General features: G+C 45.5%; 1 protein-coding gene across 1 annotated transcript in view; it reads right to left on the bottom strand.

Moving 5' to 3' along the window:
- The window catches only part of elp2 (elongator acetyltransferase complex subunit 2), a 176,915-nt gene that overhangs the window by 26,653 nt on the left and 135,041 nt on the right, over window positions 1–15,221 (bottom strand). The window contains exon 18 of the mRNA XM_038797582.1: window positions 11,128–11,320. Within this exon, the coding sequence (XP_038653510.1) occupies window positions 11,128–11,320 (193 nt within the window). The remainder of the gene's footprint in view (window positions 1–11,127; window positions 11,321–15,221) is intronic.

Below are 15,221 nucleotides of genomic sequence, written 5' to 3'. Positions count from 1 at the left end.
CTACCCGCTGCAAGGTGGCAGGCAGCCAATCTGCATATTTACGGTCACAATTGGGGGTCATTTCGAGCACTCTCTTGCACTTTTCTGATGGCCTCCGCCTGGCAGGTAGGGTGCCATGAGAGTTGGAGACTCCATCTCCCAAAGAGTGGACCCTGCCACAAAGGCTGAATACACGGCCTAAACGCTGCCATCCAAATTGTTTAACCTCTGATCGGAGGGATTAATTTACTTGGTCCAACTAAAAATGTGTTTTAGTTTTCATCCTTCTAATATTGCACCAATTTTATGGAGTGGTCATGTTTGCTGACCTCTCTCAGCAGGACCCACTTCTCTCAGTGGGACTGCTGAGGCTCTAGAACAAGGCTTGCAACATCGAGCGCCCACCCACCTTCCTAAGTTGGAGGGCATGCTGAGAAGTGGCCAATTCGGAGGTCGACTCCAAGGAAATAATTTTCCCAGTCTGCACACAGCAAATGTGCCTCAGGACTGTAGTGAGGTCTCAATATCTGGATCCCAAAGCTTTAAGGAAAATCCTGTCCTCTGTGGTTGCAATAGTTAGAATTGTGACAAATTAGCAGATTTCACTAATCTTTTAAGGTGATTCATATCCTTGTATTAATCTTCTGCATGCAGTTAAGCTTCCCTGTCAATTCCTGTCCACTCATATGGTAGAGTCAGAGTAAAGAAGGAGGCCATTCAGCCCATCATGTCCAAACATTTCTCTGCAAGAGTGAATCTGCTAGTCCCACTACCCAGTCCTTTCCCCATGGCCCTGCATTTTTTTTTTCTCTTCAGGTGCTTAGCCATGAAATTCACTCTTCTGATCAAGCCACCACCTACAAAAATCACCAATTGTCTGACATATTATAATAGAATGTCCTATTTTTTTAAAATTTAGAGTACCCAATAATTTTGTTTCCCAATTAAGGGGCAATTTAGCATGGCCAATCCACCTAATGCACATCTTTGGGTTGTGGGGGTGAAACCCATGCAGAAACAGGGAGAATGCGCAAACTACACACGGGCAGTGACACAGGGCCGGGATTCAAACCCGGGTCCTCAGCGCCGTAGGCAGCAGTGCTAACCACTGTGCCGCCGTGTCGCTGAGAATGTGGGCAGCACGGTAGCACAAGTGGTTAGCACTGTGGCTTCAGAGCGCCAGGGTCCCAGGCTCGATTCCCCGCTGGGTCACTGTCTGTGTGCGTTTCCTCCGGGTGCTCCGGTTTCCTCCCACAGTCCAAAGACGTACAGGTGGATTGGACATGCTAAAATTGCCCTTAGTGTCCAAAAAAGGTTAGGCGGGGTTATTGGGTTACGGGGATAGAGTGGAAGTGAGGGCTTAAGTGGGTTGGTGCAGACTCGATAGGCTGAATGGTCTCCTTCTGCACTGTATGTTTTAAAGAAATGTCCTATTTTTAAGTTGAAATGTCAAAATTGCTTGAGATGTATTGTTCAATTATGTGTTTTCCCCCACTAATTTAAAAGGTGCCATGTATCTGCTGGAGAAAAATAAGCCGATCTGATCCTTCTTTCATTTTCAATGTGAATTAGAATGAAAGCACCCATTCTAAGTGCAGTGATCCTGGTGCTTCATGGGGCCTTCTGGAGCTAGGCAACAGTTTTCTGATGATGAAACAATGCAGAATTTCTTAGTAAAACTCTTCACCTTAACTGGCCCGCTAATAATACAGATCCAGGATCAATAGTGAAAATTTCCTCCCTATTTGCGACACTGAACACTCATTGAATATGAAGTATACACATTAAAACTTAAAAAGGGAAAGTGTTGGCTGGATATAACCTCGGGTCAAGAAAACATAAGCTCTAATTGGAAACATGTTGAAGATAGCAATGTTCTGACAATTATGATTAATATGTAAAACTTTTGAAGTTTAGACTTGGTATTATCTTTCACTTGTACTGCTGTAATGTAAAAGTACTTGCAGTCTAACAACAGCAATAGCCAGGATGCGAATAATGAACCCAAGGTCACATAATATAAAAGACCCAATCAACTTATCCAACCAAGGCCAGGGTGACAGACAATAATCAACGGACATCAACAAACTACTAAAGCTGAGTGCTGGAAAAGACAGTCCATGAATGAAAACAGATAGCGCCACTGCAAAACTACAGAACAAACAATGCTGGAATCACACATTACTGACAAACAATTCAGCAAGAAACTGTCTGATAGTCAATCAATGACATTGCTGCTTTACAAATAATAGATATTATCAACCGCCAAACAGCTAGAGCAGACTAATCAATAAACACAACAAGCACATCAGATATCTTCTAATTAATCAGCCTAAAATGACCTATGTAACTCACCGAAATATCAAAAAAATCAATTCTACAGCTAACACATTCAGCTAGGAACATAAGGAAAAGGAACAGGAGGAGGTCAATCTGGCCTCTTGAAACTGCGCTGCCATTCAATCAGATCATAGCCTTAAACTCCACGTTCCCGTTTGCCCCCAATAACCCTCACCTCCCCTATATATCAAAAATCTGTCTAACTCAGTCTTCAATATATTAAATAACCCAGCCTCCGTGGCTCTCTGTGGTAGAGGATTCCAAAGATTAGCAAAGGAGATAAGAGGAAAAATTCCTCCTCATTTCAACTGAATCATAGATTCCCTAAAATGCAAAAGGAGGCCATTCAGCCTATCGAGTTGGCACTGACCCTCTGAAAGAGCACCCTCCCTCGATCCACTCCACTGCCCTAACCCCACCTTATATGCACATCTTTGGTGCTGTGAGGCAGCAGTGCTAACCACTGTGCCACCCCACTTAAGCGGGAAGGAAGATGAATGGAACAATGCTGACAGCTGGGTTTGTGTGGAAGCTGTCAATCACAGCCTGGTAAAAATCAATATTAAAGAGATATTGTTGGATGGCTTGTGGATCAAAGATCTGAGGGGGTTTTAACCCGGCTGACTGGTTTTCCCTTTCCAGGAATTGACAGGTGCTGCTTCCTGTGTTTGAGCTAGCAGGCGTATTGCCCAAGTGAATATTAAAGCAGTGATTTTTTTTCCCACTGCCTTTGTCTGGACTTCTCTCTAGCTTCTAGGCAGAGGCCTCTCCTTTTTGGGGGAGGGGGGGGGGGGGGGGGGGGGGGGGGGGGGGCTTGTAGAAGGGCCTCTCTTCTGGAGGGGGGTGGGGTGTCTTTATTTAAGGAGTCTTAGCGGGTGTCTCTAAATATTTAATTAGGGGACAGTGGGGTGGGCAGGTCTTCCATTCTGGGGGGAGGTGGCCCTCTGATGGGCTTAGGGGGCAAGTTCCATGAAGACTTACCCCCTTGGCCAACCACGAGGTTCACTGCATCAGGTACGCGCTGGTCAGTGCTTGCACCAATTCTCGCCCACATGATTCCCGGCCCAGAGGACCGTAGGATCACGAGGGCCCAGAGAATATGGTGCCCGGCCCATTAATAGCTTGCAAATGGGTCTTAATCAATTCACACGCACACAGAGACACTTATTAACCAGGAGTCATGAACAGCAATTGCATTAGCGGGTCTGGCAAACGATCTTTTTCTCCCTACTCATTCCTTTCCCAGTGCTTTCAAGATAAACCTGTTCTATTGGTGAGGGACAAGAGATCGAATCTTTCTCAAAGTAGAATTTTAAATGAAAAAATTAACTAAGTAATCAATTGGATGCACGCAGTGAAAGTCAAGCAGGAAATTGAGATGACGAGATAGTTTTAAAAATCATATATTTGAAAGTAAAATTGTATTTTGTTTTAAAAATGTGAAAGCTAAGCAATGGAGAGAAAAGCCCTGAAGGAAATAAGAAAAGAAAGAATTAACTTAGACAGCAATATAAAACTAAACTATCATCAGGCAGGATTTTCCTCTCCCACACACTTTGGGCCGGTTCACCATCAGGAGCGGAAAATATTGCGAGAAATGCAAGGTCCCATTTTTTGTCGGCATAAACACATTACATGATTCCCCTTTTTCCTGTTCAACATGAGGAACATCATTATAATAAATGAATATATCATTATCAGGCCCCTGAGCCAAAATCATCCCCAACCCCCCCGCATCAGAAAATGCATTCCCTTGCTTCTATATTCTCCTATGAAGGAAAACATTTTTCAGCACCTACCCTGTCAAGCTCCCTCAGAATTCTATGTATAATAAGATCTGGTCTCGCTCTTCTAAACTCCAACAAGTACAGACAACCATGCTCAGGGTGTCTGAATCAGACAACTGCTTCATCCCAGGAAGCAAACTTATTGAAACCCGAAGAAGATACCTGGCAGTTTCGGGAAAACTTGTTCTCTTCGAGGTGCCACCAGCAACCACCTGTGGACGATACAGCCCAACTTCAAAGAGAACCATACAAAGGTCATCTGAATTTAATAACCAAGGCTGGCCAGAAGATGAATTGTCTGCTATGACAAAGATCCCACAAACTTTTCAATTCCGACAAGGTTAGGAATTTAAGTCTTTGTAATCCAGATGATGGTTACACATCATTTGTCAAAGATGGTGGCGATGTGGCAGTCATGTGACACGGGCCTCTGGCTTGAGGAACAAGTAATATTGCCTGGCTGAACTGCATATTCAGTCTGCAGCTTACCATCGATTTTGCAGCCTCAGAGCTCTGCCTCAGTGGAATACCTGGCCTCCCTTTAAATTGCTGCTGGAAATTTTGGACCATCACCTACAAGCCAAATTAATTTCTTTTTTCTACTTGTTAAGGGGCAATTAAGGGGCAATTTAGCGTGACCAATCCACCTACCCTGCACGTCTTTGGATTGTGGGGTGGGACCCAGGCAGACACAGGGAGAATGTTCAACTCCACATGGACAGTGACCCGGGGCCGGGATTAAACCCAGGTCCTTGGCGCTGTGAGGCAGCATTGCTAACCACTGCGCCATGGTACTGCCCTAACATTAATTCATTTCTGCATGCCTATGTCAATGTGTGAATCAACACCACTGGAAAAGTGAATTATCCAGTATTGGTTTTCAGACCACCAAAATTCGTGATGGAATGCTTCATCGCATTTTATTCTGAACTCTGGAACTTACAAGAAACAATGTGTCCACTCCCTGTACTGTCAATATTTATTTTCTTTATTCCTCTCTTTACTATCTGACTGAAAAGGGGACAGTGCAAACCCTCTTTTTGCATTTCGAGTCTGCAGATAAACTAACCTTTTGAGCTCACCCTACCGTGAGTTTGCTGTGGAGTTATTAATAGAAAATTAGAAGACACCAAAACTGAGGGTTTGGGAAATACCCTATTCTACTCTTGCAAAGAGGGAAACAAATCAAAACACCTTTCTGTTTAGTGCCGGGTGTTCAGAGGATAAATGAGGACTGTTTAAATTAAACCCTCTCCTGTGTGTAACACTAAAGAGACCAAAACTGTATGCAAAATCCTGTACGTGGTCTCATCAATGCCCTGTACAGTTGCAGCAAGACTTTCCTACTTTTATACTCCATCCTCCTTGCAATAAAGGCCAACATTACATTTGCCTCCGTAATTACTTGTGGTATACTAGCTTTTTGTGATTTATGAACAAGGACACCTAGCACCTTTATAGCAGCATTCTGCGCTCTCCGTTTAAATAATATCCTAATTTTTTATTCTTCTCGCCAAAGTGGGCAGCCTACCATTTCCCCGTATTGAACTCAACCTGTCAATTCTTTGTCTATTCACCTAACCTATCTATGTCCTTTGAAGACTCTTTCTATCCTCCTCACAACTTGCATTCTTACCTTACTTTGTAACATCAATAAATTTAGCTACATTCGTTTTACTTTATCCAAGTCATTGATATAGATTGTAAATAGTTGATGCACCAGCACTGATTCCTGTGACATTCCACAAGTAGCAGTGAACCTGAAAATGACATTTATCCCGACTCTGCTTTCTGTCCATTAGCCAATCCTCTTGTCTATTTTAATATATTAACCCAATGCCAATAACTTGTGCACCTTATGTTGCATCTAACTGAGTGCCAATTGAAATGTAAATACATTTGGAAGGGAATTCTGCAGTGAGTAACTCACCTCCTAACTCCCCAAAGCCTTTTATCTGCAAGGTATAAGTTCGGAGCATGATGGAATACTGTCCAATTGCCTAGATGGGTGCAGCTCAACAACACTCAAGAAGTCCAGTAGCTTCCAAACCCACAACCACAACTTCAAATGACAAAGGCAGCAGATGAATGGAACACCACCAACTGCAAGCTCCCTTTCAAGCCACACACCTTCCTGACTTGGAACAGTATCATGGGGGGGGGGGGGTCGGAGAATCGCCCGGGGCCAGCGTCAATCCCGCCCTCGCTGTGTCCCAAATTCTCCGCCCCCCGAGATTCAGCGGGGGCGGGAATCGCGCCGTGTCGGTCGGCGGGCCTCCCGCGGTGGTTCTCCGGCCCGCGATGGGCCGAAGTCCCGCCGCTGACAGGCCTCTCCCGCCTGCGCGGATTAAGCCACCTACCTGACTGGCGAAATTGGCGGCGCGGGCAGGCTCCGGGATCCTGGGGCGGCGATCTGACCCCGGGGGGGTGCCCCCACGGTGGCCTGGCCCGCGATCGGGGCCCAACGATCGGCAGGCGGGCCTGTGCCATGGGGGCGCTATTTTTCTTCCACCTCCACCATGGCCTTCACCATGGCGGAGCCGGAAGAGACCCCCCTCCCCTGTGCATGCGCCGGTATGACGTCAGCAGCCGCTGACGCTGCGGCGCATGCCTGGATTTACGCCGGCTGGCGAAGTCCTTTCAGCCCCTGCTGGCGTGGCGCCAAAGGCCGTTCACGCCAGCCGGCAGAGTGGGAACCACTCCGGCGCGGGCCTAGCCCCACTCCGACACGCCGGGATCCTCCTCCCCGCCGGGTAGGGGAGTATCCCGGCCCATGTTTCTTCACTGTGGCTGGGTCAAAATCCTGGAACTCCCATCCTAACAGCATTGTGGGGTGCACGTATACAATATGGACTGCAGCAGTTCAAGAAAGCGGCTCACCACCATCATCTCAAGAGTAATAAGGAATGGCAACAAATACTGGCGTAGCCAGTGACATCCACATGCTGTGAAAGAATTTTTTTAAATATCTACCGGTTCACAGTTATTCTATGTGTTACAAACTCAAAGAACTCTCATAAATGTATTAATTACGATTTCCCTTCAAAAAATCACATTGACTCCACACAAACTTCACAATAGATGGATCGTTTAATTATATCTAAATCTGGATCAAGTCACCTTCCAAGGGCAACCAATTCTAAAGTCTTACTTCCTAATTTTGGAAAAGAATTTTGTGCGGAGCAAAATCTCAATTCCCCTTTAATTTGCTAACAAATTCTCAAATTCAGACTGAGGTTTGGATGGCTGACGAGGACACAGGAAGATTTGGAAACTTTGGACTGAAGTGCTCATGCAAAGACATATTTCCATAGTGAAGAAAATGCCCTTTTATTTTTGAAAACATTAAAAACAATTTTCAACTGGCTGGAAATTCAGAACTTTTAATATCGAGACAACAAGCTGCTTTAAAATGCGAGTCCACCTTGAAAATGAAATGAAAATTGCTTATTGTCACAAGTAGGCTTCAAATGAAGTTACTGTGAAAAGCCCCTAGTAGCCACATTCCAGCGCCTGTTTGGGGAGGCTGGTACGGGAATCGAACCGTGCTGCTGGCCTGCTTTTGGTCTGCTTTCAAAGCCAGCAATTTAGCCCTGTGCTAAACCAGCCCCAAGGTGAAGGTTTGAAAAGCTAACAAGAATTCCTTCCAAAGGAATTTCAAAGGAAACCTACAAACCCAATATTCTAACTAAGGAATTAAAAAAGCAAACTGCTGAATTATAATCAATAGAAAAGATAATGGGAACTGCCAACCATCAGATACACCAAACAGACACTCAAACCCTCCCCTGTGCAGATGGAATAACCCCATCGCCCAGTGGTAGAATAGGAGGCTTGGTAGGGCCAGACCTATCTAAATAGTAAGAGGAACCCTAGGCAGCACGTTCATTTTGACCGTCTGTATTCTTCTCACAGAAGAGGAGTAGTCCCATCTTTGTAGTCCCTCTTCACCTCCTCCACCAGGCTGGAGAGGTTCCACTTGTGGAGTCTTGTCCAATTGTGGGCCATTTGTATCCCCAGGTACCTGAACTTGGTTTGAATCACTTTAAACGATAGTCCTTCCAGCTCTGGGAAGACTTTGCTCTTCCCCAGCCTGATGGGGATAGCAGGCATCCCTGCCATGTTCCCCTATGCAGCCTAAAGTACTCAGAGTTGGTGGCATTCGCCATTCGCTCGTCATAAGAGCGCTGTACAGGAGATACCCCCACGCTATGAACCCTGTTCCAAACCCAAGCCGTTCAAGCACCTCCATGAAGCACTTCCATTCTACTCGACCAAAGGCTTTCTCGGTGTCCAGGGAGACGATCACCTCTGGTGGACTCTCCCCGGATGGGGTCATTATTATTTTCAGCAGATGGCTGATGCTCGCTGTTAACTGTCTGTCCTTGACAAACCAGGTCTAACCTTCCGCAGTCACTTCTGGCAGGCAGCTCTCCAGGTGCCTCTCCAGAATTTTTGTATCAGTGCTCAAGTGAGCGATGGGTCTGTACAGTCCACACGCTGTTGGGTCTTTACCCCTTTTGGGGATCAGTGAGATCGAGGCCTGGGCCAGCGTGGGCGGCAAGGCCCCCTTAACAGTGAATCGTTGAACATCTCCAGTGCTGCCGCAAATCTTTTGTAAAAGTCTGCTGGGAACCCATCCGGTCATTGCGTTTTCCCTGACTGCATGGATTTAATACATTCCATGATTTCATCCAGCCCTAGCAGTGCTTCCAGCCCTTGTTTCCTGTCCTCCATCACAAGCAGAATGTCCAGTCTGTCGAGAAACTGCTTCATATCCGAACCTTTTCCGGGGGTTGGCAGGCATACAGGCCTTGACAAAAGTTTGCAAAGGCTTTGTTCACTACGTTCAGGTCTGCCACCATCCACCATTTCCAACTTGCGCCATCTCTTTTACGACAGCTTGTTTTCTTAGCTGGTGCGCCAACATGTGGCTGGCCTTGTTTCCAAGTTCGCAGAAGGCCCCCATGACTGGCAGAGCTGATAGACTGCCTTTCCTGTGGAGAGTGTGAGGAGAAGGCGGGCAGTAGGAAGGCGTGAGGAAATTCCGGTGGGCAGTTGTTTTAATAAGCATCATGTGATTTAAATTAATGCAAATGCCATTCACGCCAAACGGCAGCAGGTTAACCTGCCATTGGGAGAATTGGAAACTGTTTTTATGTCAGTGGATTTCTACTTTTTGTCTGCCGCTCCCACAAGCCAAAAACCTGTCCTGGGTGGGGTGGGAAAATTCTGCCCCTTTTTTATAAAACTACATTCTAAAAGACTAAAATTCAAGATGGCTTCCAAGTAGTTCCAGGTGTTTTTTGTAGATGGAATGATCTTGTCTCCAGAGAGAGGAAAAAAAAGGACCCCTTCTTTTTTTAAAGTTTTAAAATTTTTCCAATTAAGGGGCAATTTAGCGTGGCTAATCAACCTACCCTGCACACCCATGGGTTGAGGGAATGAGACCCATGCAGACATGGAGAGAATGTGCAAACTCCACACGGCCAGTGACCTGGGAAGAGGACTCACCTTCTGATATTGGCTCAATGTTTGTCAGACCAGGTGATAAACTAAACCCCGTGATACGTTAATTTTAAAAATATGGATTTTGTCCTTTTTCAAACACCAAAGGTTTCAGGTGACTGAAACCACAAGTTGGAGAAGAACACAAACTGTTTAATTAAATTACCACAATCCTTGATTTGGGATCATGACTTGACACTGATGTGAGGTCATGTGATACAGCGGCAGTCTTGGCTCTGTGTTAAAGTTATAGCAAAACATTTAAATTGCTTTGCCATGAAGCAGCTCCCGAAAATTCAATGTCGACTTCCCTTAGAAACAGACAGTCCTGCAAAAAGGCATCATGACTTTGCAGTCAGCCACGCATCCTATGTATAATCCTGCAATACCTTACAAGAGAAACAAGGACTCTCTCTTCTAAACTGTTTCCACCACCAAGTTCACCGGAGTTCCCAAATTCTGGCAGATCTCCTACAAAAGCTTTCACAGCCATGGGGAAATCCTTGCTTTTCAAGATCTTCATTTCATCAACTCAGCGAAGAAACATCGGGCCCACAACAAATTAGAGACCAAGTTATTTTCCATTTTTCTTACCTTCCAGTTTTTGTGTTTGATGGTGTAGGTGAGTCATGTGAGTGAAACATCAAGCTTTTGCTTACTTATCACACACTTGCCCTGAAAGTTAAAGTAACTTTCTTCATTTTTAATGCACAAAAGCTTGCTCCCGAGTTATTTAAATTTACTCAATCACTCCAAGGTTAAGGAAATACACACATCCACCTCTAAATATATTTGATCACAGGCAATAAAAGGCAACACCTTAACATTGTCCATGACGATATACATTATAGAGCTTAAAATATTAAAAATTACAATGCCACTGTTAATTTCTTGACTATAAAATCTTATTTCTTGTTAGGTTCTTAGCATTACTGCGGCAATGGTGAGTCACAAATTGTGAAAAGTATCAAAACTAAAAGTACATTCGAAATATTAAGGTAACATTTCATGCACACATTTCTCAAGTACGATGCTTATTTTCCTTAGTTTTAAACAGTTAGTGCATATCTTAATAATCCTTCATAAAGCAATGATACAAATCAAAAGTTCAACTACACAGAAAGACCCAACAAAATGTTGTGAAATACAATTAAAAATATGCTTTTATTACCACCGAAGGTCTTTTTTAAAGAAACTAAAAATGCTATTGGATGCTTAACTTCAACTTGGGAGCAGCAACTTTACAATCAGACATCAGAAACTAAAAATGCGGTAAGACTTTGTGATATTGCACTGAGCGAATTACATAACAGCAAAAGAGTGTGAAATCTTTTATTCCGAACTGATGTTTTTTGGAACATGAGGTGTAACAGGTAAATTGAATACTGCAAATAATTGAAAGTAAAATACTTGTTCAAAACCTATTTAGTAGAGTCTGGAAATCAAATTATCAAAGGCTTAGTGGCCTTAAGTACAGCATACATTTAAATAAGTATCCTTATTGTGTTCTTACCTGAATCAGATTCAGCCATTTCATGTTGTTTCCAGAGAGACCAGGTTCGATCTCGTGAAACTGCCAACAAGAATTGGTCATCTGGTGAAAATGCCAACTGGGTGACGGTCAGGCTGTGGAATGGTAAGATGAGGAGCTGCTTCCATTTGGAGGTACTCCATAAAATAATTGCTGCATGCTCCACTTTAGAGGCCTATGACAAAACACATGCAGAAATGTCATGGAAGGCAGTAGAGTCTGTTCTATGATCCTGTACTCTATACTGGAGGTTCTCAACAAGGGTCTGTGGATTCCTAAAAGGTTTTTTAATAATCAATTTAGAGTACCCAATTCTTTTTTTCCCAATTAAGGGACAATTCAGTGTGGACAATCCTGCACATAATAATAATAATCTTTATTGTCACAAGTAGGCTTACATTAACACTGCAATGAAGTTACTGTGAAAAGCCCCAGTCGCCACATTCCGACGCCTGTTCGGGTACACGGAGGGAGAATTCAGAATGTCTAAATTACCTGCAAGCACGTCTTTTGGGACTTGTGGGAGGAAACCGGAGCACCCGGAAGAAACCCACGCAGACATGGGGAGAACATGCAGACTCCGTACAGATAGTGACCCAAGCCGAAAACGAACCTAGAACACTGGCGCTGTGAAGCAACAGTGCTAACCACTGTGCTACTGTGCCGCCGGTGAAATACCCAATAGAGTTTGTATTAAACTGTATAAAAAAACCTAATAAAGTTTGAATTAAACAGGAAACCAAACAATTAATGAAAATGACACAAAGAGAGCTGCAAAGGGGCTGGTTTAGCTCACCAGGCTAAATCACTGGTTTTTAAAATAGGCCAAGGCAGACCAGCAGCACGGTTCGATTCCCGTACCAGCCTCCCCGGACAGGCGCCGGAATGTGGCGACTAGGGGCTTTTCACAGTAACTTCATTGAAGCCTACTCGTGGCAATAAGCGATTTTCATTTCATTTCAACATTTCACTCAATAGTATTCAGGAACCTATTCTCCGCTCCCGGGAAAAATCGGGAAGGCCGTTGTGAACTCGGCTGAGTTTCACGACGGCCTCGGAGGCCGCTCCTCTCACCTTATTCACCCCCAACCGGGGGGCTAGGAGCAACGCTCCGTTATTCTCGGCCAACCGGGCCTTGACGCTTGCGTCAAGGCGGCGCGCTGAGAATGACGCGACGGCGGCGCCTATGTGACGTCAGCCGCGCATGCGCAGGTTGGCCGGCTCCAACCCGTACATGTGCGACTGACGTCACGACGGTTCAAACCCACGCATGCGCGGTGGCCGTCTTCCCCTCCGCTGCCCCGCAAGACGTGGCGGCTTGATCTTGCGGGGCGGCGGAGGGGAAAGAGTGCGTCGCTTTTAGACGCCGGCCCGTCCCCTCCCGAGCACAGCCGTGGTGCTCTCTCCCCTCTCCGCCCCCCACAAGCTTCAAACGGGCCTTTGGCACCCATGTTCACGACGGCAGCGACCAGGTGTGGTTTCCGCCGTCGTGAACCGGTCGCGAACGGCAGGCCGCTCGGCCCATCTGTGCCGGAGAATCGCCGGTCGCCGTGAAAAACGGTGATTCTTCCGAGCGGGGGGGTGGGAGAATCGCGGGGGGCGCCAGGGGGGCGTGAAATGAGTAGCCCGGCCCTCCCGCGATTCTCCCACCCGGCGTGGGGAGCGGAAAATCGCGCCCCTGAATACCTTTATGACCAGGTAGCGTGGGCAGACTTGAAAAACCATGCTCCCAAATTCCCACTAAAATTTGGTAAATTAAAATGAGATTGTTGGCTAACAAGCATCAATGGAGAAACAGAAAATGCTGGAAATACTCAGCACGTCAGACAGCATCTTTGGAGTGAGAAAGTAAATTGACGTTTTACAGCACAAGGACACCTAGCACCTTTCAGAATGTTTAAATTACATAACAGCATGTCTTTCGGCACTTGTGGGAGGAAACCGGAGCACCCGGAGGAAACCCACACAGACACAGGGAAAACGTGCAGACTCCCGCAGACAGTGACCCAAGTCGGAAATTTGAACCTGGGCCCTGGCACTGTGAACTAACAGTGTGAACCACTATGCTACCGTGCTGCCCATCTGTAGGTTGTGGAGGTGATACCCACGCAGACACGGGGAGAATGTGCAAACTCCACATGGGCAGTGACCCGGGACCGGGATCAAATCCAGGTCTTCAGTGCCGTGAGGCAGCAGTGCAAACCACTGCACCACCATGCTGCCCACCCCCAACAAGATTTTAAGCAATTATTTTTATACTTGCACAAGATGCAAACAATTCTGAAAAGGCCAGCATTTGCTACCTATTCTTAATTGCCCTCGAGCAGATGGTGGTGAGCCATTTGTTGAACCACTGCTGTCCATGTGGTGTAGGTACAGCACAATGCCATTAGAAAGGGAATTCCAAGATTTTGGCCCAGCGACAGTGAAGTAACAGTGATATAGTTCCAAATCAGAATATGTATGGCGTGAAGGGAAACTTGCAGTTGATGGTGATCCCATATATCTGCTGCCCTCGTCCATCTAGGTGGCAGAGGTTGGGGGTTTGGAAGTTGTCAAAGAAGCTGAGATGGGTTGCTGCAGAGAATCTCATAGATGGCAAACATTGCAGCCACAGTGCACTGATGGTGGAGGGAATTAATTTTTGAGGTGGTGGGTGGGCAAATGAAACTCGCTGCTTTGTCCTAGAATGCGTTGAGTTTTTTTGAGTGTTGCTAGAGCTGGACCACGCCAGCTAGCTGGACAGTATCCCATCACACTCTTGACTATATCTTGTAGATGGTGAAAAAGCTTTGGGAGTCAGGAGGTTAAGTTACTCGTCACAGAGTTATTAACTTCGATCCTGTTTTTCTAGCCACAGTATTTATATGGCTGATCCAGCTCAGTTTCTGGTCAGTAGTGACCTTTAAGATTCAGAGATGGCAATGGGAGGTGCTTGGGCTCTCTCTTGCTGGTGGAGCTCATTGCTTGGCACCCCATATGGTAAGGATGTTACTTATCACTTATCAGCCCAAGCCTGAATCTTGTCCAGATCTTGATGCACACAGGGATACATTATCTGATTAGTTGTGAATGAAACTGGACACTGGAAATCATTAGTGATCATCTCAAATTCTGACCTTAAATGGTGGGAAGGTCACTGATGAATGATCAGAAGATGGTTGGGCTTAGGATACTATCTTGAGGAATTCCTGCAGCCTTGAAATGCTTGGTCTCCCATAACCACAACCACCTTCCTTTGTTCCAGGTATGACTTCATCCAGTGGATAATATATGTCTCCCTGACACCAACCCCAGCCGTACCACAACCCCATCCTCCGATCCCACTGGTGTACACTTTATTAGGATGCCTTGATGTCGCACTCAATCAAATGCGACTTTGGTGTCAAGGGTAGCCCTCTCACCTCACCTCTGGAATTTAGCTCTTTTGCCCATGTTTATACCTCAGCTGTCAAGAGATCTGGAATCAAGTAGTATTGGCAGAACCTAATTTTTTAAATTAATTTAAGAAAAGATAAATTTAGAATAAATTATTTTCCCCCCAATTATGCGGCAATTTAGCATGGCCAATTTACCTAATCTGCACATCTTTGGGGTGTGGGGGTGAAACCCATGCATACGTAGGGAGAATGTGCAAACTCCACACGGACAGTAATCCATGGCCGTGATTCGAACCCAGCTCCTCAGTGCCGCAGTCTCAGTGCTATCCACTGCACCTCGTGCCACCCTGCAGAACCTAAGTTAATCATTGGTGACAAGTTATTTGTTATTGGTACATAAGTGCCACTTACAGCACTTCCTTCACTATCAATAATGAGCAAATCAAGTCTTGTTTCATTCTTCATCTCAATCTGACACCCACCTAACCAACAATCTTTGCCAAACTCGCACTTCTGGATTAAATGTGGCCAATCAGTTTGTTTGGATTACTTCGTGTTTGGGGGGAGGTGGCATTCGATGCAGAGAGATGCATCTGGAATGGACCAGCAGGGAGCACATTGAAATTATCGCCAATAGCATCAGGGAGATAGCAGATTTCATCAATCCATTTACTAAGATGCAGCAGCCAGTGAATA

This window comes from Scyliorhinus canicula, chromosome 5 (assembly GCF_902713615.1).
Source record: "Scyliorhinus canicula chromosome 5, sScyCan1.1, whole genome shotgun sequence".
In the NCBI taxonomy this organism is placed as follows: Eukaryota; Metazoa; Chordata; class Chondrichthyes; order Carcharhiniformes; family Scyliorhinidae; genus Scyliorhinus; species Scyliorhinus canicula.
The sequence above is the reverse complement of the archived record's forward strand: the minus strand, read 5'-3'. Positions and strand labels throughout refer to the sequence as shown.